Here is a 24,945-nt window from a genome sequence, read left to right as displayed (position 1 = left end):
AGCGGGTTATTCTGCAGGTAAAAGAAAAGGCAAGCAGCTGGGCGGCTGTTTGAGAGATCCAGTTTGCCGCTCTTCCCTGCAGTCAGAGATACTCATTGTCCGGGCAAGGCGGTTCCCATAAAAGCGCAAGCGAGACTTATCTTTTGTCTCCACCAATTTGTTAGGAAGTCCTGTTCCTTCAGTTAGGGTCATATCAGGTAGCCCTGTTCCTGGAGGGCCATAGTTTCAAACACGTCTGCAATCCATCTTAAGTTCCCGCGGCCCAATCACCACCGGGCTCCTCCTTCAGCCCTGCGGGGAGAACAGCGCATCCCCCAAACACCGACCGCTCCCCGCTTTGCAACTTCGGGCTCGCCCGGTGCCCTACTTCCACCGCGGCCCGGGCCTTTTGCCGAGCACGAGCCTGGCCTCCTTCCTGGCCCGAGGAGACGGCGGCTCCGCGTCCTCCGGGACCCGCCGCCCCGACCTTGGGAGCCCGGGCCTAGCCAGCCGGGCTTAAGGCCCACGCCCCCACCCCCGGCCCGCCCCGGGCTCGAGCTCCCGCTTGTTTACTCCCCGGCGCAGCCTAGTCCGAGCCTGGGGCCCGCCCCCGCCCGCCGCCTATTGGCGGAGGCGCGGCGGGGGCCCGGCCCGATTGGCCCGCGGGGAGCGGAGGGTAGGCTGCGCGGGAGGCCGAGAGGGGGCAGCGGGCGATGGCGGCGGCGGCTCGGCTAGGCTGGTGGCTCGCCGCGCTCTGCTGGGGCAGCGCCGCGGGGGAGGCGGCGCCAGGGCCGCGAGTGCTGGGCGTCTGCCTGGAGGAGGACGGCGCCGCCGCGGCCGGGTGGGCGCGCGCCGGGGACGGCCCGGACGCGCCCGCGGCGGCCGCCTTCCGCCTGCGCCTCTGGGGCACGGGCTTCGCCAACAGCTCCTGGTCCTGGGTGGCCCCCGAGGGGGCGGGCTGCCCCGGGGGCGGGCCGGCCGCGGCGCCCGCGGAGGTCGCGGCGCCCGCGGGCGAGTGGCGCGCGCTGCTGCGCCTGCGCGTCGCGGCCGAGCGCCCGCACTGGGCGCTGCTGGCGGCGCGCGTGGAGCCCGCCGAGGAGGCGGCGCCGCCCTGGGCGCTGGGCCTGGGGGCGGCGGGGCTGCTGGCGCTGGCGGCGCTGGCGCGGGGCCTGCAGCTGAGCGCGCTGGCGCTGGCGCCCGCCGAGGTGCAGGTGCTGCGCGAGAACGGCTCGGAGGCGGAGCGCGCGGCGGCGCGGCGCCTGGAGCCCGGCCGGCGCTGGGCGAGCTGCGCCCTGAGCGCGCTGCTGCTGCTGGCGAGCCTGGCGCAGGCGGCGCTGGCCGTGCTGCTCTACCGCGCCGCGGGCCAGCGCATCGTGCCCGCCGTGCTGGGCAGCGCGGGGCTCGCCTTCCTGGTGGGCGAGGTGGTGCCGGCCGCCGTGAGCGGGCGGTGGACGCTGGCGCTGGCGCCGCGCGCGCTGGCGCTGAGCCGCCTGGCGGTGCTGCTCACCCTGCCCGTGGCGCTGCCCGTGGGGCAGCTGCTGGAGCTGGCGGCGCGGCCCGGGCGGCTGCGCGAGCGGGTGCTGGAGCTGGCGCGCGGCGGCGGCGACCCCTACAGCGACCTCAGCAAGGGCGTGCTGCGCTGCCGCACGGTGGAGGACGTGCTCACGCCGCTGCAGGACTGCTTCATGCTGGACGCCGGCGCCGTGCTGGACTTCGGCGTCCTCGCCAGCATCATGCAGAGCGGGCACACGCGCATCCCGGTGTACGAGGAGGAGCGCTCCAACATCGTGGACATGCTCTACCTCAAGGACCTGGCCTTCGTGGACCCCGAGGATTGCACGCCCCTCAGCACCATCACGCGCTTCTACAACCACCCGCTCCACTTCGTGTTCAACGACACCAAGCTGGACGCCGTCCTGGAGGAGTTCAAACGAGGTAAGGGCTGGCCGGGAATGGCAGAAGGGACGCCCGCGACCTCGGGGGAACGGGGCTGGGAGCTTCCTGGCAGCCCGAGGAAAGTGAGCCTCCAGGTTCCCATGTCAAAGACCTTTGACGTGATGGGCCTTTTGAAATGTCAGTTAAAGGCCACGGATCAGAGGGATCGATGATGCGGACTGCAGCGCCCCTTCCAACCCTCTCCCTGTTTCCCTGGTGGGCCTCGCTGTCTCAGAAGGCCAGTCAGCTTGACCACAGCCCAGCCCCTTCTCTCCATGACTGGTCTTGGTCGGGTTTTGTTGCTTTGGCTTGTAGCAGGTCCAAAATCTTGAATAGAGACCAACAAGACAAGAGGATCGGATCGATCCCCAGTAATGGGTGCTAGCATCTACATCGATGTCAAGTAACCTTGGCCTGGGATATTTCCAGGCCTCTTCTCCACTGTTTTGGTTTCCTTTGTTGTAACTGTAGTTTGGGCAGCGAGGTTACAATAGTGTTAATCTTTGAGGCTTTGATGTCAACCCAAGGTTACTGTTGCAGGTTCACAGTCACTAGAGCTTAGGGCATGGCTCTGCTGGGCGCTGTGGGGCTTCTCTCCTGATAATGCTGAAGAGAAAGGTTCGCACATGATGTTTGCAGGTGTGGGGGAAGGAGTGAGCGGCTGCTTTGATTTCCCCAAAGGCAGTTTCACAGAGGCTGATGTAGTCTCTTTTCTGGTGTCTTTTTTTCTTCTTCTTCTTTTTAACCCCTATCAACTCCACTTTCTTGCCTTCACCGGTCTTGGTTCTCTGAGCAACCTTAGGTTGCACGCAGGTCAGCACCAAACCGTCCCAAGACAGTGGTGCTGATGCATCTGCTGCCGTCCATGTTGCTGCCTGGGAATGTGCCCCTGTGTGTAGCTGCTCCCCAGGACCTTGCTTTGCACCCCGAACTTCTGCACAGAGGGGAAGATGCCCAAGTCTCTGGGTGGACTTGGCTAAAGAGTGTATGAGTGAGACCTCCAAGAGAGCAGAGCCCCAGGAATGCCAGCCGGGAGGGTCCCTGTGAGCCCCTGGACTGTCAGGGTCACGAGGCAAGGCTTTGCTTAGTGCTCCACCTGTTCTCCTGCACTTGCTTTGACATGCACGATGGGCCTTAATCCTTGGAAGATCAGGGAAGCCCGAAGGTAAGGTGCCTGGATGGCATCTCTGGCCGCATTGCTAGACACTCTCAGTGCTCCCGGCAGCTTCCTCAGGGGAACCTCCTAGTGGCCTCTGTGATGGTGACTTTGCAGTCTGGGGTCAGAGGGCGAGGGGTCCAACCCAGCCTGCTGCTGCCTGGCTTGTGATGGTGGCGGGGCCAACGGCGCATAGAAGCCTGGACACAAGAGTGTTTGAAGGTGTTTTGTGAGGATTAGCGGAAGACCAGTGAGGAGGAGGTCTAAGGGAGCTGGGTTCCTGGAGACAGTGCTCCGGTAAGGAAAGGAAAAGGCTCTTTAGGTGAGTCTGCGCCACTGGACTTGGGCTGTGGGTAGCCCTGGAGACACTGGCATAAATGGCAAGCGAAAGCTGGCGGCAGAGAGAGGGTTGCACATGGGAGCCCCCTTCTGTCGTGAGAGAAGAGGGTTCTTGCTTCAGTCCGTCAGATCCTGCACCCCAGCCTCAGGCAGATTCCTCCGGCTCTCTGAGCGGACTTGGGTTGCACGTCAGCACTAGGCGCGCGTTCAGCTGAAGGAGGAATCGGGTGGTTGAGCTCTCCAGTCTCTGCTTTCTCTTCAACCAGCTGAGTTCTGGCCCATGTCTGTCAGGAGCCACAGCATTGCCTCTGCTGAGCTGCCAGGCGCGTTCACACGCTGTTTCCCTCATGGGCCCATTGGTTAAAAATTGGAGCCCGAAAACTAAAATAGAAACTCAGCTGGGTTTTCAGAGCACCTTGTCAGGGGGTCTGTGGCACCTGTTGCAAGTGCAGTTACTCCTCTCAGAGAGTGAGCCAAGGGATGCCTCGTTTTCCGAGGCTCCCTTTATGGAAGAAAAACCAACCGTGTGCAGTTGGGGTATACTTGTTGTCAAGTAAAGGTTGCTTTTTGGACAAGCACTGAGTATTTTTTTTCTCTGAAATGGGGGGCAATAGGTCAGATAAGATTGGGAACCACTGCTTTAAAGAGTCTTGCTTGAGGGACTGGAGAGACAGTGAGTCAAAGAAGTGCTTTGCATGTCAGAGAGCTGGGTTCTATCCCCAGCACCTTGCAGCACCCCCAGCATAGAGTCTGGTATGGCCCCCAGGCACAAGACTAAATTGTTGCTCTTTTTTTTTTTTTGCCTTGGATCAACTCCCCAGACTCTACTTTCTCCTTTTGTTCTGGGGGGCAGGTTGCAGAGAAGCCATGCCCGTTCTCTGGGCACTAGAGTGTGAGAGGAGTTGGTCCATGCTGGCACCCTCCTGGGCTGGGCGCAGAGAGCAGGGTTCCTGGGCACTGTGGCTTCCCAACACCCCTCCTGGTGCCCAAATCAGCACCACCTGGAGCATACCCTTTCTAAGATGTCGTTGCTTTCTAGCTTCCGCTCTCCTCACCAGTAGGAAGCACCCATGAGCAGAGAGGACAGAGGGCCACTTGGGCCCCCAGACCGTGGGCTCCGATGGGCCAGTTTCCCCTGTGCCCTGTGAGTCCCTCCGAGTCGACACTGTTCTAAGTCTCCTGCATTTCTGCAGCTGGTGCCCTCACATCTGCTGGCCTGCTTTGCTTTAGGCTGTGGGGGGTATGTGCTTGCCTAGACCATTGGTTTTCATTCTTTGGCCCATGGACTGGTGCTTGTCCCCAGCCTGTGAAAAGGTCATTGTTCTGAAACTACTACATTTCTCAACCCCTGGTCTTTGGGCCGATGGTGTGGCCCACTAGTGTGAAAAGGTGCAACACTGGGACTAATACCAGCGCTGCCCTGGCCAGATAGGTGGCCACACTCCTGGTAGCTCCTTTCCATGGGAGAGTAACGAGGCTCATCTGCACAGCCAGCTGGAGTCTTTGTCGGATCCTGGAGTGTCCTGCTTGGTGGCCACTCTGTGTAGGACCGGCTTGAGGAAGGTGAGTGAGCCTGTGATGGCTGTGTGACCTGAATGTCCCCCGCCCCCAGGGAAGTCCCACCTGGCCATCGTGCAAAAGGTGAACAACGAGGGTGAGGGCGACCCCTTCTATGAGGTACTGGGCCTGGTCACACTGGAGGATGTCATTGAAGAAGTCATCAAGTCAGAGATCCTGGATGAGTCTGAAGATTACCGTGAGTTAGGCTTACAGCATGTGCTGTTGGGGGTGGGGGTGGGGGTCGAGGGGCTGCCAGCTTTGAGTGCCAGGACCGTCCTGGGCCAGAGGGCCCTAGTACCTACCTAGCACCCCCCTGGCATCCACTCGGGACTCTCAGCAGCATCTGTTTTGGAAGGACCCCTCCCTCCGCAGTGATAAATGGGGTGAGAGCCTGACAGACTGAGTATATGCTTCCAGCCCCGGGGACCAGTCTGTCGCCCCCAACTCCCCATCCACTCTCCCTTGGCATTCTTGCCTTCTCACCTCTGTCACTGTGGGAATTCCTCAGAGAACTCCTCCCTCTCCATCACTTCCTCCCTCTTCCTCCTTTTTCCTTATTCCTTCTTCTTTCCTCTGGCCTCATCTGAGGGTGCTCAGGGCTTACTCCCAGCTCTGTGCCCAGAGATCATTCCTGGAGGGGCTTGGGAGAGCATATGGGGTGACAGGGTGGGGGGTGGGGGCGTCAAACCTGACTCAGCCCCGTGCAAGGCACGTGCCCTACCCGTGGAAATGGCTCTCTGGTCTCCCCATTCTGTTTTGACTTCTGGGGTCTAAATACCTTGCTGTGCCCAGGGGACCATGCAGTGCCAGGCCATGAAGCACATGCTCAGACTCTCCAGCTCTCTCCCCTACCCCAGAACCCCATTTTCACTGCTGGGGGGCGGGGGGAGCGGGGAATCTTCCTGAAACAGATGAAGCTGGGTCCCACAGCTGTGCCTCAGACCCTGAACTCTTGGGCGGAGGGCACTGGGGCCACACCTCAAGGCTGGTACCTTGTCCTGACTCTCGGGCATGCATGGTCCACCTCTCTGTTCACCGGAGAACCGCTGTGGCGCTGAGGGTCCCCGGACTGCAGTGGTTTTAGTCTGGCTTTCCAGCTGCTGTGGCCTGGGGCCATGCGCTGTCAGACCCCTGTAACTCTGGGTCCGCACCTCAGACAGTGCAAGGGTCTGTTGGTAGCCAGACTGAGTGTTGATGAGGGTGAGCAACTCTGCTTCCCCGAGCATGGTGTGGACGGGCCCCACTGCCCCCCGTGTGTGTCCTGGGGCCCAGGCTGCTGCCTGGGTACAAGACCAGGCACCCCAGAACCATAGGTGGCAGGGGTGGGGCTGGGACTACCCAACCAGCCTAGCGGACCCCCGCAGGAGACATGCCCGTGAGGAGGAAACCTGCTGCCCTGAGCGCCCCTCCGCGGCGGAAGGAGGAGTTCTCCCTCTTCAAGGTATCTGAGGACGACTGCAAAGTCAAGATCTCCCCGCAGCTGCTCCTGGCCACCCAGCGCTTCCTCTCCCGAGGTGAGGGCGATGGGGGAGCCTGTCCTCGCACCCCTCCCCGGCCCGCCAGGACAGCCGCCAGGCACTCCCTGCCTCTCTGAGCACGGCTGGTGCGTCGTGGAGAGCCAGGGCGGGCCCCAGGACCTGGTGGACACTGATCTGTGTCCACGTGGGCAGAGGTGGACGTTTTCAGCCCGCTGCGGATCTCGGAGAAGGTCCTGCTTCACCTGCTGAAGCACCCGAGCGTCAACCAGGAGGTGAGGTTCGACGCACATGACCGCCGGGCTGCCCACCACTACCTGTACCAGCGCAGCCGGCCCGTGGACTACTTCATCCTCATCCTGCAGGTGACCCCGCGCCCGCCTCTCCCATTCTGGGAACCGGGAAGGAGCTGGAGGGCAGGGAGGACCCCCCCTCCCCCCCACCCAGCAACCCCACTCCCTGAGTAATGGGGGCCGGCTCTTTCTCCCTGTGCTCTCTTCCGGCAGGAAAGATAATTTGTCCACATCTGTGTCTCTCCTGCCCTCCTTCCTCCCCTTTCCCCACACCTCCCAGGGTAGGGTTGAGGTGGAGATCGGGAAAGAGGGCCTGAAGTTCGAGAATGGGGCCTTCACCTACTATGGAGTGTCAGCCCTGACCGCGCCGTCCTCGGGTAAGTCGGGGGCTGGCTCGCCACGGCTCCTGGGTCCGGGGTTCTGCCTCCCTCTCTCAGAGCCGGGGCCCTCTCAGAACGTCTGCCTGGGGGGTCCATGAAGGTTGTGTGGGAGACCCGCCTCTTGGGGTGAGGGCAGGCTGCTTAGCTCCCGTCGTGGTGGTCTTGGCACTGGCACCAACTGCCCCTTCCTGTAGTTCACCAGTCTCCGACGGCCTCGCTCCAGTCCATCCGCCAGGACTTGCCACCCGAGCCCGCTGATGCTACCCGGCCGCCCGCCTACTGCCCAGACTATACTGTGCGGGCTCTCTCCGACCTGCAGCTCGTGAAGGTGACTGGGCTGTTCCCCGCCACAGTTTGTCCCCCCCCCCCCCCCCCCCCCACTGCCCAAGGCCCTGGTCACAGCAGTTGTGTGTGTGTTGGTGGGGCGGGGAGGGGCGGGGTGCAGCAATCCTCTGGACCTGTCTGCCTGGTGTCTTTCTGTTTTTTCGGTTTTCTTTTTTTTTTTTTGGTCACACCTGGCGATGCTCCTGGCTCAGCACTCAGGAATTACTCCTGGCAGTGCTTGGGGGATCATATGGTGTGCCGGGGATCAAACCCTGGTCGGCTGCGTGCAAGGCCAACGCCCTACTCACTGTGCTATCACTCTGGCCCCCAGTATCCTTTTGAGATCTGAGAGTTTGTCTGGGTCTGAGACACAGCTCAAGCACTGCCCGGACCCCAGCACTGGCAGGTGTGACCCTCATGGCCCAGACTGGGAAAGGGCCCAGGCTCTCCCCAGCTGCTCTGCGCTTCTCTGCCCTCTCTGGGCCAGGGCAGGTGCTCGTGGGCAGGTGGGAGCAGGGCGAACTCGCCCCCAGCACCTGTTCCCGCTGCTCTCCGCCCTGCAGGTCACACGGCTCCAGTACCTCAATGCACTCCTGGCGACCCGAGCCCAGAACTTGCCCCCGTCGCCCGAGAACGCGGAACTGCAGATCATCCCGGGCAGCCAGGCCCGGCTGCTCGGTGACAAGGCCGCAGCCACCACTGTCGCAGGTGAGCCCCGAGGGGCCCCACTGGTGGCATCAGCCCGGGGTTTGCAGGGCCCTGGCAGCGCCTGTAGACATCCGCTCAGCTCCACACTCTTCTCTTCCCCCACCCCCTCACCTTCTCCTCAGTCAGCATTTCCTCCTGGAGCCTGTTAGAGAGACGTGGTCAGAGAGGAAGTGTGATGGTGTCACACTGCGGGCTTGGCAGAGCGCAGAGAGCTGCCCCCACCCTGGGCTCCCCAGAGAGAGGGAAGGGGGTGTTGGAAGACTCTGCGGGCCTGGGAGATTCCCAGAGGGCTGGAGCACAGGCTTTGCATGGAGGAGTCCCGACTTCTTTCGCAGGCCCCTCACTCACGGCTCCCTGAGCATCTCCAGGAGCCGCCCTGCAAGCACCAAGCCAGGTGTAGCCCCTGAGCGTTGCCCGATGTGGCCCCCGAAACCAAACAGGAAGGAAGGGAGAGACTTCCCCTTGTGCATGGAGACAGGGCTTTGGGCAGGAGTGGTGGAAGCGGGGCCTTCTGTGCCCTCCTCCAAGAAGGCGCTCTGTCTCTCTCCTGTCCCGCCCCTCCTTTTGCTGGCACTGTGGAGAGCAGAGCTCACGCTCACGTTTGGCTGTGATGCTCTCGGGGCTGCAGTGCTTGTCGGGAGCACACTCCGTTAGTAGCCGTGCTCCCGAGACTGGACGCTCGCCAACAGTGGTGCTACGGGGACCACGTGGGCCTGGCGCGTGCGGGTGGCACAGAGCATTGAACTCCGGGCTAGCTTGCAGGTAGGCGCTGTTTGCTGCCACTCCCCCAGTACTTTTGGTTGAGCTTGGGGCGGGGGGCGGGGGGGGGGGGGTCAGAGATGATCCAGATCTCAGCATTCTTGGAGGAACTGGTGGGACTGCTGCAAGGTCCCTGGCAGGCCTGGCGTGACCAGTTTGTGTTCTCTGCGCACACTCCACTCCCAAGTTGGGCTCAGGGCATGCTTGTGCTGTGCTCCCTGGGAAGGGCCCCACAACCCCTCGTCCACCTGGGGAAACTTCCAGCAGCTCTGTGGAGGAGGTCCGTCCAGATGAGGAGTTGGAGGGAAGGGGTCTGGGCTGGTGGCACGCTACGCACTGACCAGGGCAGTAGGTACTTGGCTGACGCCCTGAGCGGGCCAGGCACACAGCCCTTCTGCACCCACAACCACACTCACATGGGCTCTACCTTTGCAGCATTGCCCACAGCAATGCCACTGTGTAGCCTTATTCACGCCTTCCTTGAGAGCAGGGGATCATGCTTACTGGGCCCATCTAGCCCCTGCCGCGTTCTGGTGATCCCACCTGAAGGCAACACTGCATCTGGCTTAGGTTTGGTTTTCTCCACATGGGCGCTGTCTGTTGTTTTGTTTTTGAACACCTACCATTGTTGTGTTCAGGGATCACGCCTGGTGGAATCTGGGAGTGCCTGGGATGCCGGTGACCAAACCCAGGTCATCTGCCTCCGAGGCAAGTGCCCTACCCGTTGTACTGTTGTTCCAGCTCCCCGTGATGAACCTTTTGGGTTTGGCTTCTCATGTGACCCCTGTTCCCTCCCCCAGCACCACCCCAAGCTGCTCAGGCTGCTGAAGTGAGAGTCAGAAACAGTTTCATTCTGCGCACATGGGCATCCCTTCTATTGTTTATCGCCTTCTCAGAGTTTTTTTCTGGGTTTTTTTTTTTTGGGGGGGGAACAAACCCAGCTTGGGGCTTACTCCTGCCTCGCTCAGGGATCATGCCTGGTGGGCTCTGGGCATCCTATAGCATACGGGGGATTGGGTTGTCTGCGTGCAAAATCCCTCCCCACGGTACTATCACTCTTGCCTGCTCAGTGCTTTTGATGCCCTGTTCTGCTTGCCCCAGCCCTGGAGTGATAGCACACAGGTAGGGTGGTTGGTTGCCTTGCACGCCGCCAACCCAACCAACCCGGGTTCGATTCCTCCTCTCCTCTTGGAGAGCCTGGCAAGCTACCGAGAGTATCTCGCCCTCACGGCAGAGCCTGGCAAGCTACCCATGACGTATTCAATATCTCAAACACAGTAACAACAATTCTCACAATGGAGATGTTACTGGGCCTCCTAGAGCAAATCCATGAACAATGGGAGTACGGTGTAGTGTAGTGCAGTTCTGCTCACACCACCTACAGGCAGTCGTCAGGGACGCGCTCCTCGTGGCTGTGGCCGGGTGGAAATATTCCTTTTCACCACAGATTCCCAAGTCTGCAGGGGCATCCCCTGGATCCAGACAGCCCGTTGCTAACCTCATTGGGGGTCACTACCCCATAAATGCAGCTTGCCCTCTCCCTGCGGCTCTCTGGTGGTCTGCAACCAGACATATCCCTGCCCAGGAGAACTCCGCATTGCCTCCTGCAGACCTCAGAGCCGTGTTCCTTAAATCACTCACTAGATTCCCTGGCAGAGAAGTGCCTACACTGAAATGCTCCTGGAGTAGGAGAGGTGGTACCAGAAGGAAGGTACTTGCCTTGCTTGCAGCTGGGATTTGATCCCAGGACTTCTGAGCAGAGTCAGATGTGGCCAAAAAAGACTTGGAAGATGCGGTGATTGTTTGGGGCCACACTGGGTGGGGCTCGGGCTATTCCTGGCTCTGCAGGAGTCTCCCGTGGCGCTAGTACCTCTGTGGTGCGGGGGGATTGAACCGGGGTTGGCTGCATTCCACCCCTGTACTCTCTTGGCCTTAGGCATAGTTATTTTTGATTTTTTTTTTTTAAGTTTTGGGGCTACACCTGGAAGTGTTCAGGAATCACTGCTGGGGATTGAACCCAGGTCAGCTCTGTGCTAGGCAAAGCACCCTCCCCACAGCACTATCGCTCCAGCCCCAGGTATAGTGATTTTTAACCACCTGTAGCAGGGGCTTGCAAACTGGTCCTAGGCTGAATTAGGCAGCTGCTTCTGCCTTACAAAATAAAGTTTTGGGGTTTTGGGGGGTCCAGAACAGAGGGAGAATAGGTCAGTGCTCAGGGGCTCCTTTCAGTCCTCCCAGTGCTGTATTTGGGGGATGATAGTTGGGAATGGTGCCTGGGCCTGCTGTGTGCATAGCACACGTTCAGTCTTTGAATCTCTCTGGTCCTTGTTAACAGACTTTATTGTGCCCTCCTATCTGTGGCATACGTGTGTGTGTGTGTGTGTGTGTGTGTGATAACTTTCTGGGTTTTTTATCCTGTACACTGGGGCTACTTCCTGCTCTGCTCAGGGGTTACTCCTTGCTTTGTGCTCAGGGAACCAGGCCATGTCTGGGATTGAGCAGACCATGTGCCCATGGCCCCTGTGCTCAACTTTTGTGCTCGAGCAGCCCAGTGGCCCTTGGGATCCAGTTCGCTGAACCCCATCATATGCCAGTGCCAGCGTTTGTCAGAGCAGGTGTCGGCCCTCCGAGGGTGCTGGAGTGATCTGGGAGGAGTGGGTGGGCAGCAGTAGCCTGGGGTGCTGTTGTGGGGGCCTCTTCGTTCTTGCCCTGGGTGGCGGGGGCGGCCTGGGAGGGGCCGTGGGCCCTCTGCTGTCTGGACCATTTGAAGCTTGATTCTCGGGGTCCGCTGCAGATGCTGTGCCCCCTCTCCCCGTGTGGGCTGCGCTCAGCTGCTTGTGTCCTCTCTCCCTCCCTCTCTCTGCTCTCTCCAGACCTTTCCCTCTTTGGCACATTCAGGAACTGCAGTTGATAATGACTGTGGACTAGACTTTTTTGTTTTAAGAGAACACCTGAGGTAATTAGGTAATTATCTGTTCATTTGCTTTCCCTTTCACTTTTCTTGCCCCCTGCCCCCCCTCCCGCCCCCCACTATCTAGCTGCTGGGTGGAGCACTGAAGCCTGCTCCTCCCCCCTCCCCTGCTGGGGGTGTTGTTCCCTGTGTGTGTGTGGGTGGGGGGGGAATGCCCCCCTTTTTTCATCTCTGGGAGACCAGAGGAGGAGTCAGGTGCTTGCTTCCCTGTGTGGATCAGGACTCCCCAGTCGCCACAGCCCACCTTGATGGTGGCCTCCTCTCCAAACTGGCTTCCTGTCGAGGTCTTCAGCTCAGCCTTGCCTCCTCGGCGGGGTCCCGAGACCCCAATCTCATCCCTGTCCCTTCTTGTCCTAAAGGGGATCCGCGTGCTTGGGGTATGTGGAGGAGAGCAGGGACGAGCTCGCTGCTTCAGTTCTGACCGTGACTCTCCCTCTTTCCTCCAGGGTCCAACCACAGCAGACCTGGCCTCCCGTCCGAGGACAGCCCTGGGCGGAACCCGGGGGTGTAAGTGCCACCCAGGCGGCTGCAGGCCCAGGCAGCGGAGAGAGGAGAGAGGCGAGCAGCAGTTTCCTGCCAGAGCGTCCTGCTCCTCCAGGCCACGTTTTAGATGGCCTCGGAGGTGTGGGTCCTGGGTGGTGATCCTCAGTGTTAGGCACAGGTGCCCAGCGCCCCCGGCGGATTCTGTCCCAGGAGCTGGGCTCAGCCTGGGCACTCCCCTTCCTGGCCAGCTGGCGGAAGGAGAGAGGGGAGCAGCGTCCTGTGCAGCACCACGACCTGCCGAGGGCGTGCGTGTGTGTGTGTGCAGGGTCTGTGCCCACACGTGGCTGTGTCCTGGGCCTGCTCGGCTTTTCACTTGCCAACCTTCTGCTGCTGGCAGCACTTTCTGTGGGAACCCCGCACACCAGTTTGGACTGGGCGGGGAGGTGGGGTGGGGGGGTGGGGCAGGATTCAAGTCCGTCACCTTGACCGTGGTAAACTTTGGATTTTTCCTGAAATGTCCTGTTTTGTAGCACATGCCCCAGCCCCACTTTTGTGCCAAACCTTGGAGCACGTGTTCCCCTGAACCCCACCCATTCCCACTCCTTCCTACGGAAGTTTCTCTTCTGACCCCATTCGTGCACTCCATGCCCACCCACCCCCCCAAAAAAAAATTGGCCCCAGGGGATTGAAGCACCTGCTCGATTCTGCCTGTCTTGCTTTGTCACCACTAACAGTATTTGTTATCCTGTGTGCTCTAAGAAGAGGTCACACGAGGAGGGGTTAGCTGCTCTGCCCCTGATCGCTGGCTGGGAGAGCTCTTAGCTGCAAGGCCGTAGGTGGGGCTGTGTTGGGAAGAGCCTCGAGGGCAAGGAAGGCTGGTGTGGCCCAGGGGGCCACCACCACTTTTCTTGAAGGAAGGGACGTGAAATTGAGGTTTCTCTCATATTCCAAATATGCCAAGCTCGCTGCTTTCTGTTCCTGCCTGTGAGGTTTGGAGAGAAGTGGCAACCGGAAGGTATTTCCCCTTTTCCAAACTCTGGTTGACCCCAGCACTTCATGAGCTTGGTAAAACACCAGGAATCAGAGTCTAGATTGGGCAGCAGGGCGGACCTGGAAACTTGGACCGGGAAAGTCAAAGGACAGCGGAAGCTTGGCTTAGAAGTGGGGTTACGGGGGTTCTCGCTAGAGCATCCTACTTCCCGTGCAGGAAGTAGGCACTTTAAAAATCTCTCCAGAGCAACCGTGGTTGCACCTGGGCATCTCCTGGCAGACTCAGGTGCTGGTACCTGGCGCCGACCTGCAGCCTCTGACAGGGTAGCAAGAGTTTTCATTATCTAAGCACCTTTAGATTCGTGGCAGAGCTTCATATGCCCTTCCCCCAGCTTCTGATGTTAACCATTGTCATTTATCAAAATTCAAAAATATATAAAACTATGAACTAAAATCATGGGCTTTTTAATTTTTTCTTTTATTTTTTAATACGGCCAGTTTTTTTGCCCCAGTAAATGTCTTTCTTTCTGTTGCTGAATCTGGACCAGGATGGCAAATGGCAACTTGATCTTCTGCTTTTTTTAAAACTTCTCTACCTAATTTCTGGTCTTGAGATCATCGCGAATTCACAGGCAGTTGCAGGGGGTACGCTGCCCTCTCCTCTCCCTGGCCTTGTGTGCAGCGGGTGTGCGTCTCTCCCCTCACCTAGGAGGAGGCACTGCCCAGCCTCTGTTGGGTTACCCCAGGGTTCCTCCATTCCCTGCCACTGCTGACCTGGTCTTCATCTCTGCTTCCGTTGGGCCTTCCTGTCCGGCGGGATCAGGCAGCAAGTTCTGTGTGGGCCTGGCGTCTGTCCCTTAGAGGATGCTCTGGTGTCCCCTGCTCTCTTGGACCGTGTGAAGTTACTCAGTACTGCAGGGTGTCCTCACTTATCTCATTGAAGGATGTCGGGGTGGTTTTTGGCTAGTTTGAATAAAGCTGCTATGATCCTTTCAGTAGGTTTCAGTGTAAACATGGTTTTTTTCCTCTGAGATTAGAGTTCAGGAATATTGTTGCTAGACCCTGTGGTGTTTACGTTTTGCTGAGTGTGTGCACGTGTGATTTTATGTCTCCCTCTCCTCGTGTGTCTGCATGACCTTGTTTCTCTGGATTCTCACCCGCATTTGGCACCTTGTTATTTTAGCCGTTTCTGGTAAGTCTGTAACAACACAGTGCTGTGGTCTCTCACTTGTCTCCTTAATGTCTGGTGTCTGAATTTTCACTGAATGTTTTATTTTCCTTTGTGAAGTAACTGTCCATGTCTTTGCCCATTTTCTAGTCAGATTGTCGTCTTAACTGTTGAGATTTCAGAGTCCTTTTCATATATATAGGTATATGAAAAACTATATAAAAACATGTATATAGATATATATGTTCACATATATATATATAAAATTTGTGTTTGCTTTTTGGGCTATAACTGATTGTTCTCAGGGCTTACTTTACTCCTGGCTCTGTGCTCAGGGATCACTCCTGGTGGGGCTTAGGGGACCTTATGCGTGCTGGGGATCGAACCTGGAGTGGCTACATGGCAAAACAAGCACCCTCCCCACTGTGCTGTCGTTGCAAGCCTGATATCTATGTTCTTCATCAATACTTGTTTTTGGTGATATCCAGCGCTGCTCGGGGCAGTTCCTGGAGTGGTGCTCAGGGGACCATGCAGTATGGGGAACCCAACCTCTTGCATGCTGAGCAGCCTGTGGTCATCTCCGTGGCCCAGTCTGGCTGTCTTGATTACAGTAGTTGCTGTATAAATGTCTTGAAAATGAGTAGAGCGATTCCTTCCAATTTACTTTTTTCCTTTTGGCCACACCCAATGGTGCTCAGAGCTTAAACCTGGCTCAGGGATCACTACTGGTGGTGCTGGGGACTGAACCCAGGTCAGTTGCATGCAAGGAAGTGCCTTACCCACTGTGCTTTCTGGCCCCTACACTTTACTCTTTTACAAGAATGTTTTAGGTTAACATTTATTGACCTAATAGCTACAAAAATCTTGTTGCAATTTTGGTAGGAGCGTCATTTAACACATTTGATAAGGGGAGAATTGATATCTCTTACTATGCTTTCTCTTCCAGTCCATGGACACTTGTTTTTTTGTGTGTGGCGCAGTGGGTTAACCCACGGCCTCACTATATAATTATTGTATTTCATCAGTGATTTGTAGTTTTATTTATTGTTTTGGTTTGGTATTTGGGCCATACCTGGCAGTGATCAGGGCTTCTAACTGTGCTCAGGGATCATTCCTGGTGGGCTCGGGGACCACCTGTGGCCAGGGATCAAACCCAGGTCAGTTGCATGCAAGGCAAGCACCCTACCTGAGGTTCTATCTTTCTCATTCAGACCCCATTGTAATTTCTAATTTTCCCACTTAAGTCCTTCATGCATGCTTTGTTAGACTTATAAATAAATACTTCATTTTTTGAAGAAATTACAATGATTCACTGTATTAATTTTGGTGTTCACACACTGTTAGGACATAGAAATAAGTTTTTGTGGGCTGCAGCGATGGTACAGACGTACAGAGGTTATGGTTCTTGCGTTGCACCTGGCCAACCTGGGTTCAGTTCCCCAGTACCACATACGGTCCCCCAGCACTATCCCTCAATCCTGCCAGGTGTTAAGGCCAGGTGCCTGCCTTAACACAGCTAGATGTGGCGCAGGAAGGGAAGGAGGAGAGAAGATAAGAGTTTCTGTATATTTTCTCTCATACTGAGATCTTGCTGCACTTCCTGATTCTGGGTGAGATTTAGGGGTATATACCCCAGGGATTCTGATTCAAATTGTCTGAACATCAGCTGCCAAAGCGGAGAACCACTGCTCTGTGAACTTGCCTAGGAACAAGCACATAGCTCTGGAGCACAGCAGCCACTGCCACACACAGGCCTACACAGGCTGCCCCTGGGCCCCTGCTTGCTCTCAGGCTGCTGTGGCCAGTAGGTTTGTGTCTGGCTGTAGTAAGGGTTGGGAGCCGGGAACCCAACAGACGCCATCCCAGTCCAGAACAGATAAGGACGCTGCAGTGGGTAATCATTTTAATGGAACAGAAAGTATTGATGCGTATAAAAAGGTGCTTTTGTCTTTCGTTAGGTGTCCCCATTGTCTAGATGGGGGAGTCGTCTTCTCCATGGACTCGGGCCTGCCTCCCAGCCCCCGCATCCTGAGTGTGTGCTGGCAGCAGGGCAGGGTTGTCCCCTGGAGAAAGGTGCTTGGCCCCTGGGCTGGAGCCCTTGTCATCAGTGTCACAGTCAGAACCGTCTTATTCTGGCCCCAAACAGGCTGCTGCTGCTGCATAGTGGGCCACCACTCTTCTTCCCGCCACTTCTCAGTGCTCTCTGGTCCGCAGGACCCGATCACCCAGCGTGCAGGCCTAGGATAGCACTGCTGGGCCCAGGAGGGGCCAGGAGGGGAGGGGCCAGACCAGGACAGCCAGCAGAGACCCAGGCTGGAGGGATGCACTCGAGAGGAGCAGGAGTGGGGCGCCTGACCAGTCCCTGCTCCCTTGGGGTTGAGGATCTCCATCCTGCCTGGATTTGGGGGAGAGCAAGTGGGTGGCCGCAGGACATTAATGCCTTCCACAGGCCAGGGGCAGCCTCAGCACCCAGACACTTCGGCCCCAATGGGCGCTCCCCAGTGGCCAGCTGGGGTGACCTCCGTGGTCCCGCGTCGGGCCAAGGCTCCTCTGTGCTACTGGGGGGGTGGGGTCTAGCCCGTCATTCCCAGCCCTCTGGGCAACCAAGGGTGGAGCTGGGTTTGTGCCACGGGAAGGCCGCATGCCTGCAGAGCAGCCTCCCAGCTCCAGGCCCGACTCCAGAGACCCTGAGAGTGACATCCAGTACCCCCGCGCTTACCAGGGTTGCTGCTGGTAAGAAGGCCCCAGAGAAACCTGCCTGTGGCCTGGCCGGCTACGGGGTGCTTGGGGAAGCCGTTCACTGTGCAAGACGGAAGGGGGCGGACAGGTGTGACCTGGCCCGCAGCTCCCGGGGACAGACGTCTTGCCTGGACTGCACTCACCCTGGCTTGGCCCCGCCTGGGCCTGTCTCCCACAGTGCTCTACCTCAGCCTCTCCTAGCTGCCGCCCTGGCAGGGACAGTCACCCTGGGCATTTAGCCTCCAGGGAACCCTCTCTCTGCCTGCCTGGGCATTCTCTTCGGTCCTGCAGGGCGCCCTGAAAGTGGAGGGTGGGGGGGCGCTGCAGCTGGCCGGGGCTCCTCTGGGTGAGCCTGGAATGGCAGTGGAAGCAGGGCAGCCTGCCGGTGCGTGTCCTTGCTAGCAGCGGGTCCGCGGGTGGCCCACATGGGCCTGCAGCGCTTCGCGGATGCCCCGCTGCCAGTCTCGTGCTAGCTGCACCGGGGTCATGGACGCCTGTGGACAAGGATGCGCCCTCTGAGTGGGCTTCTCCCAGCTCCACCTCCGAGGCCTGGCACTCCACCCCTTCAGCCCCCCAGACTCCCAGCCCCAGCGCCCACCCCGCTCTGCAACCCTCCCAGCCCCCCTGAGCCCAGCACTCACCCCGCCCTGCATGCCTTAGACCCAGTGCTCGCCCCCATCCTGCCCTGCACACCCTCCCAGCCCCCCACCCAGCCCAGCATTCACCCCGCCCCCATGCCCCCCAGCCCCTGCTCTTACCCCGTTCCGCACGCCCAGCCTGGCCCCGTACAGCAGCAGCACCTTGATGGCCTTGTAGTGGCCGTGCCGCACCGCTTCGTGCAGCGCCGTGTCCCCTTCCTGTGGAGAGACAGGAGAGGTCATGTGGGCGCCTGGGGGTGCCGGGGGTGGGGCCAGCCCTCTGGGAAGGCCCAGCACCCACCTTGTCCTGCGCGTCGATGCGGGCCCCACATTCGATGAGGTGCTGCAGGCAGTCGCAATGCCCCGTGCGTACCGCCACGTGCAGGGGGGTGCTCCAGATCTAGCAGGGGCAGGAGGAGGACGAGGGTCAGCACCCCAGCACCGCTGGCCCCCCCGCGCCTGACACCCACCTTGCCCCCCCCCCCACCTTGTCCTGGGCGTTGATCTGGGCTCCCTGGTTCAGCAGTTCCTTGAGGATGTCTAAGTGTCCTCCTCGGCATGCCCAGAACACGGGGGTCCTGTCCAGCTGCGAGAGCAAAGCAGCACAGAGCTGGCATTCAGGCTGGGCAGGCTGCCCCCGAGGGGTCCCTGCTGCCCCCTCCCCCTCGAGGGGTACCCAGCCTTGCCCACTGCTCACCAGGTCCCGCGCGTCCACATTGGCGCCTGCCTCCAGCAGCTTCTTCACGAGCTGCAGGTTTCCTTTCAGACTGGCCCAGTGCAGGGCAGTGCGGTGGAGCTGGGGGTGGGTCCAGAAGTGAGACATGGGGGGTGGGGGGACAGGCCAGAGCCACACACGAGCCCCCACTCCTGCACAGCTGCCCACCTTGCCATGTCCCCACCCCCGCCCCTGCATGCTACCTTGTCATGGGCATTGGGGTCCCCGCCATCTGCCAGGTACTTGTTGATCGGGGCCTCCTGGTTCTCGGCAGCTGCCCTCAGGAACCTCTCCAGGTCCACAGGCTCCAGCAGGGCCTTGGGCTGCTGCTGGGAAAGATGACAAGCACCTGGTGGCCATCGCCTCTCTCTGCCCTGCCCAGCGCTTCCCAGAGACTTTGGAGAAATGATTCCCCCCGCCCCAGAAGAGGTGGCTGAGTTCTCACAGGGGTGGATGGCTATGGGGCTAACATGTCCCCCTGCATGGTGCCCCCAGGACTGCAGCCGGACCTTGTGGGAACGGAGCTGCTAGATCCAATAAGGGGAGCCCTCCTCTTGCCCGACGGGGTGCACAGGCTCCCACGCAGAGCACCGAGGGGAGGGGACAGCCAGGCTGGAGAAGAGGGATGGCAGCCACCTCTCATGGGAGCCACATCTCACCCCCTGGCAGTGCCCAATTCCAGAAGGGAGAGAAGCGTGGGTCTAGAGCAATAGTGAGAGGGCGCTTGCCTTCCACCTGGCTGACCCAGGTTCAACCCCTGGCATCCCATATGGTCCCCCAGAGCACCACCAAGAGTGATTCCTGAGTGAAGAGCCAGGAGTAACCCCTGAACATCATGGCGTGTGGCCCCCAAACCAAACCAAACCCAGAAAGGAGAGGAGAAACATGGGCTGTTTAAGCCCCATGCTATGCTCTGCAGTCCCGGCAGGGCCACCGGACAGATTCCTTGCAGCTTGAGGGACACAGGTTTCCAGGGCCCACATGCCCCCAACACCCCCCAGCCCTGGAGCTGAGGCATGCAGTCCCCCCACTCACCTCCTCCAGGTGCTCCTGTGCCCTGGGGGGAACTCCTCTGCGCTTCAGTTTCAGTCTCTTTTCTCTGCGTCTCTGAACTAAGTTTTCCAAGTCAGCCAGACTCTCCAGGTTCAGCCTGGAGCTGTGGAACCTCTCCAGCTGGGCCGGGAGAAGACCAGAGTCTGTCAGCCAGAGGCATCCTTGCCTGCCGCCTGCCCCAAGCCCTACCTGCTCAGGCAGCTCCGCGAGCCAGACCCTGGTGTCACTCACTTTCTTCCTCTTCTCTTCCTCCAGCCTCTGTCTCTCCTGGGCATCAGCCTCTTGGGGTCGAAGCCCCCAGCCACTGGGCCGGCCTCCAGGATCAGGAACGCCATGTCTACACGCCAACATTTTCCTTTCATCTCTTGCTCCACTTACCTGTGGAACAGGAGGGCGTGCGCGATAGCACAGGGGGAAGATGCTTTGCCTGACATGCAGCCAAACACAGTTTAATGTCTAGCACCACATACGGGCCCCCAGCCCTGCCAGGAGTGCCAGGAGTGATCCCCGAATACCACCAGGTTTGGCTCCCTAACCCCCATCCCTCAAAAAAAATTTTTTTAAAAAATAAAACCTGCACGTTAGAAGGAGTGGTCAGAGCCATGCACTTCCATGGAACCGACCCACATGAGTTCTGGACCTGAGCTGGGCTGGCCGCCTGGAGCAGGCAGCTCCCTCGGGCTCCCCAAAGAGCATGATGCCACCTCTATTTATACCTCTGGGCTGCTGCCAGACAAGCTCCGAGCAGGTGACATGAGCTGTGTCCTTACATTCCAGCCAGGTCACAGCTCGGGGACAGAGGCTAAGCCTCCTGGAATTCCTGGCTTCTTGTCGCTCAGAAGCAGCTGCCTGTTCCTTGATCAGTAAAGTGGGCTCAAACTAGCTTTCTTACCTCATGCTTCTACTAAGAGTCCAGGCGCTACTGGGGACTTGTGCCCAGGGCAGAAATGCCCCTTCCCAGTGCCCATCCCCCCTCCACACACAGACACAGGATCTGGTCTTTTCTTCCCTTCCCCAGAATTTGGGAGCCCTGTGGAATGAACACATCTTTTGGGTTCTTTTTTTTTCCCTCTGGGGAGAGGAGGGGCGGTCAGGCTTCACTCCTTGCGGCGCTCAGGGGGCCCCTCTGCTGCACTGGGTTCATGGTGGCCATCCAACTGGGTTCGGCCACATGCAAGGCAAGCACCTTCCCTGCTGTACTCTCTCTCCATCCCCAGAATGAAAATGTCAGGGGAAAGAAGGCTGGGTGACAGAGTGGCAAAGCCCAGGGCTCCACGCACAACTCCATCCCCTTCTCCAGCAAACTCTCCACAGACTCACAGATCCCTCCGTAGCTGCCTCCCAGCAGATGCTGGGTCAGGTGGGGGTAACCTTGCTTCCCCGGAGCCCTTACCACCACCCCCACCTCCCCATGCTAAAACAGACATACAGGCATTGTTTTTGTTTGTTTTTTTTGGGGGGGGTCACACCCGGTGATGCACAGGAGTTACTCCTAGCTCATGCACTCACTCGGGAGTTACTCCTGGCGGTGCTCAGGGGACCATATGGGATGCTGGGAATCGAACCCGGGTCGGCCACGTGCAAGGCAAATGCCCTACCCGCTGTGCTATCTCTCCAGCCCCTAAAACAGATATTCTTAAGTCAGTTTTCTCACCCTGCCCCAGGAACTGCAGAGCCCCGGCTCCCGGCTATATGCCCCCAACCTCACCTCTCACTTCCAATCCGCTGCTAGGGAACCCAGAGCATGGCACTGTCCCCTGTGCTCCTGTCCAGCTGACCCACGCAGCACCCAGCGCATAAAACCTGGGGTTCCTGGGCCTGGCAGTTTTCCTGCCCTCTTCCCCCCTTGCTCTCTACCCGCCTTACTGGGGAGCGACAGACCGGAACAGAACCATGTGCTTCCCATTCCACCTCCACAGGAATCTGTCCCCAGAAAATGGCTCCCCGACCCTATTCCCTCACGTGTCCTTACCAAGTGCTGGATGCTGATGAGGTCCATGGTCCCCCCTTCCCTGCACTCACCCCACACTGAGATGCTGAGTTGCTGGTCCCTTTTATACCAGCTCTTGTCCTGGGGGCAGGGTGGGGGCTGGTGTCTGCGACAGATGACTCTGTGGCTCTGTAACACCAACCAAAATATCCCTGTGACACAGAGGCCTGGCTGGTGCTGGCAGAAGGGGCTGCTTGAGGCTGAGTCAGTTGCCACCCCCGGGCCAGCCCCTGGACCCACTGAGCCAGTCTAGTGTTTCAAGCTGGGCCACCAGTCCTGATGCTGCAGGCCTTTCCCCTCGCCTACACCCCAGCTTCCAGATTTCTGTAGGGCTGATGGTCCAAGTCCCACCCAACGGTCTTAGCCAAAGGCCCATACTCCAAGGAGGACCCCACAAGGATGGGGTGTGCAGTGACTCCCGGCAGGGGACCCCATGATGCCTGCACAAGGGACCTCCAGTCTCCAGCCAGTCTCCAGGCTGCCCACGCCACCTGCCTGTCCTCTGCTGATTCAGAGACCCCTCGCTTCAGGGGCTGAGAAGATACTCAGTGGGCAGTAGCGCCTTTGACAATGGGAGACCTGGGTTCCACCGGTATGCTGCAACTGACCCCCCAAGTACTAAGCTAACAGACCCAGAGCATGGCTGGGTGGGGTCCAAAAACCTAAACACCAACCCACTCAAACATAGCCAAACCCCAAGTCAGTCCATCAATAGCACCTCACACATTTGGGGCTGGCAGGTCATGTGCTAGCTCCAGGCCACCAGCTTTCCTGGGCTTGAGGACACAGTCCCTCAGGGAAGCCGGGACAGAGCTGCTCTGGGCCAGGTGCAGGGTGCTGACCATTAACCCGCCCCAGTGTGACTTTCCCTCCCTGTCCTTCAGCCTCAGGCTGTACTCGTCTGACCTTTGAAGGAAACCTGATCACTGGTAAATAATACCTGGAGTTGAAGCTGTAGGAGCTGTGATTGCTGAAAGAACTCGGGGCTAAGGGCAGCCCAAGGACACCAAGGACAGCCCCCAACACACACACACACACACACACACACACACACACAAACAAGGACAGTCCCCAACATACGCACACACACAAACACACCAAGGACCCCAACACACACACACACACACACACACACACACACACACACACCCTTCTTGATAAGTATTTCCTAGTTTGGGGACTTGGGGAATCCAGAGAATTTAAAGGAACTCAGTCCTGAGGCTGAGGGGAGCTCAAAAGGACTTTGCCCAGGAGGTCTGGTTCCATCTTCAGCACTGCATGGTCCTGTGGCTCTGGGATCAACCCCTGAGCAATGACCAGGGGTATTCCCTGAGCACTGCTGGGGAGTCCTTTGCCAAAAGAATGTCTTTTTTGGGTTTTTTTTTTTTTTGGCTTTTTGGGTCACACCTGATGATCTCAGGGGTTACTCCTAGCTCTGCACTGATGGCAGTGTTCAGGGGACCAGATAGGATGCCGGGGATCAAACCTGGGTTGGCTGCATGCAAGACAAATGCCCTCCCTACTGGACTATCATTCCAGCCCCAAGAAAGAATGTTTTAAGGGGCCGGAGCCATAGTACAGCAGGTAGGGTGTTTGCCTTGCACACAGCTGACCTGGGTTCAATCCCAGAATTCTATAAGGTCCCCTGAGCCTGCCAGGAGTAATCCCTGAGCTTAGGGCCAGGAGTAACCCCTGAGCACCAGTGGGTGTGTCCCCTCTTCCCCCCTCCCCTGAAAAATCAGGTATTAAAGAAGAAATTCAGGGGCTGGAGCAATAGCACAGCAGGTAGGGTGTTTGCTGTGCACGCGGTCGACCCGGGTTCGATTCCCAGCATCCCATATGGTCCCCCGAGCACCGCCAGGAGTAATTCCTGAGTGCATGAGTCGGGAGTAATCCCTGTGCATAGTCCGGGTATGACCCAAAAATAAATATAAATAAATAAAGCTCTGCCAAGAGTGATTCCTGAGCATAAAGCTGGGAGTAAACTCTGAGCACCGCCAGCTGTGGTCCAAAACAAAAATCAGAAACAAGAACAAAAAAAACAACCCAAAAACCAGTCAGAAAAGACTTTAGCTCTGAACCCAAATGCTTCTTCAACGTGCAAGCACAAGGGCACGGAGGTGGGGTCAATTAGGGTGTTTGGGGCCACACCCAGTGGTGCTCAGAGCTATTCCTGGCTCTGAGCTCAGGGATCACACTCCTGGCAGGGCTGGGGAACCCTATGGGGTGCCGGGGATTTCAACTGGGCTTGGCCACGTGCAAGGCAAGTAGAGCCTTGACCCTGTACTATCTCTTTAGCCTCGACAAGGACATTTTGTACCAAGTGCCTTCATCTGAAATTCTCAACAGAAAATTAAGTTTCAGAATCAAGGATCTTGCCCAAATGGTAAAATATATCCCTGGCACCTGGCCCCAAAAAACTGCTGGTTTGATAGCACCACCAGGGGGTGCTGGAGTGGCATTGGCAGCATCCTAGGAGCAACCCTGAAGCACCAAGCTGAAAGTAGCCCCCCACCCCCGTACCACAGGGTGTGGCCCCAAACTACCCCCCAAATATTAAAGAAAAAATTATTCCTTTATAAGGCCAGAGCAATATTACAGCAGGTAGAGTATTTGCCTTGCATGCATCTGACCCAGGTTTGATCCACGGCATCCCATATGCCACCAGGAGTGATCCTGAGTGCAGAGGAAGTGCCGAGCACTGCTGGGTAGGGCCCAAAAATGAAAAATGAAGTAAAAATCTGGGGGCTGGAGAGATAGTATGGAGGACAGGACGCTAGCCTTGCTTGCATACTGTCGACCCAGGTTCAATCCTTGGCACCCCATATGGTCCCACAAGTGCTGCCAGGAGAACTCCTGAGCATCGTTGGGTGTGGTTCAATAGCAACAACAAATTCCTTGTGAAAGATCCAAATATAGCTAAAGTCCCGGCTAACCATCTTGCCCCATGGGCGGGGAACCCCCAAGGGCATTTTACAAATCCTATTTCTTCTGTGTCCTGTGAATGTACTTTTCTCTTTTTATTATTTAAAAAATTTTTGGTAAACCTGGCAGTGCCTGTGGGACCTTGTGCTGTTGGGGTCGGCCCCCTGCAGGCAGCCTGTGCTCTGGTTGGCTGCACTCCCTCCCCTCCACACACATATTTTAAGAGGCTCGCAGAGACCGTGACTCAGGATTGTCCACAGTGGCTGACGCCGCAGTTGCTTCTCAACACTGAGTGCTAGAGCGTTCTGTTCCGCAGCCTTGTCCTTGCCCCCCCACCCCCGCCCCATGCTGGGGTGCCCGTGACC

General features: G+C 58.3%; 2 protein-coding genes across 5 annotated transcripts; one reads left to right on the top strand and one right to left on the bottom strand.

The window, feature by feature from the left end:
• The first annotated feature begins 669 nt into the window (after positions 1–669).
• On the top strand, positions 670–12,771 carry CNNM3 (cyclin and CBS domain divalent metal cation transport mediator 3). Of its 3 annotated transcripts, XM_056123772.1 has the most exons (9): positions 670–1,914; positions 5,022–5,165; positions 6,334–6,483; positions 6,640–6,809; positions 7,018–7,114; positions 7,312–7,445; positions 8,005–8,149; positions 11,782–11,864; positions 12,326–12,771. In XM_056123772.1, the coding sequence occupies exons 1-8, from the start codon at positions 693–695 to the stop codon at positions 11,817–11,819; spliced, it is 2,100 nt and encodes a 699-aa protein (XP_055979747.1). In that variant the 5' UTR covers positions 670–692; the 3' UTR covers positions 11,820–11,864; positions 12,326–12,771. The 3 variants fall into 3 exon arrangements, with proteins under 3 accessions (XP_055979747.1, XP_055979738.1, XP_055979727.1); XM_056123763.1 differs by lacking the exon at positions 11,782–11,864; XM_056123752.1 differs by lacking the exons at positions 11,782–11,864; positions 12,326–12,771 and adding an exon at positions 8,736–8,924.
• A 3,635-nt stretch (positions 12,772–16,406) lies between these two features.
• On the bottom strand, positions 16,407–21,707 carry ANKRD23 (ankyrin repeat domain 23). 2 transcript variants are annotated; one of them, XM_056128449.1, is made up of 9 exons: positions 21,638–21,707; positions 19,897–20,043; positions 19,648–19,785; positions 18,816–18,941; positions 18,595–18,693; positions 18,385–18,483; positions 18,199–18,297; positions 18,018–18,116; positions 16,407–17,753 (listed from the first exon to the last, which is right to left on the bottom strand). In XM_056128449.1, exons 1-9 carry the CDS (start codon positions 21,662–21,664, stop codon positions 17,658–17,660), a joined length of 930 nt encoding a protein of 309 aa, XP_055984424.1. In that variant the 5' UTR covers positions 21,665–21,707; the 3' UTR covers positions 16,407–17,657. The 2 variants fall into 2 exon arrangements, with proteins under 2 accessions (XP_055984424.1, XP_055984433.1); XM_056128458.1 differs by having other exon boundaries at positions 18,816–18,938.
• Between the last annotated feature and the right edge of the window lie 3,238 nt (positions 21,708–24,945).

This window comes from Sorex fumeus, unplaced genomic scaffold (assembly GCF_029834395.1).
Source record: "Sorex fumeus unplaced genomic scaffold, SorFum_2.1 ptg000006l, whole genome shotgun sequence".
In the NCBI taxonomy this organism is placed as follows: Eukaryota; Metazoa; Chordata; class Mammalia; order Eulipotyphla; family Soricidae; genus Sorex; species Sorex fumeus.
This window is presented reverse-complemented; position numbering and strand designations above follow the sequence as displayed.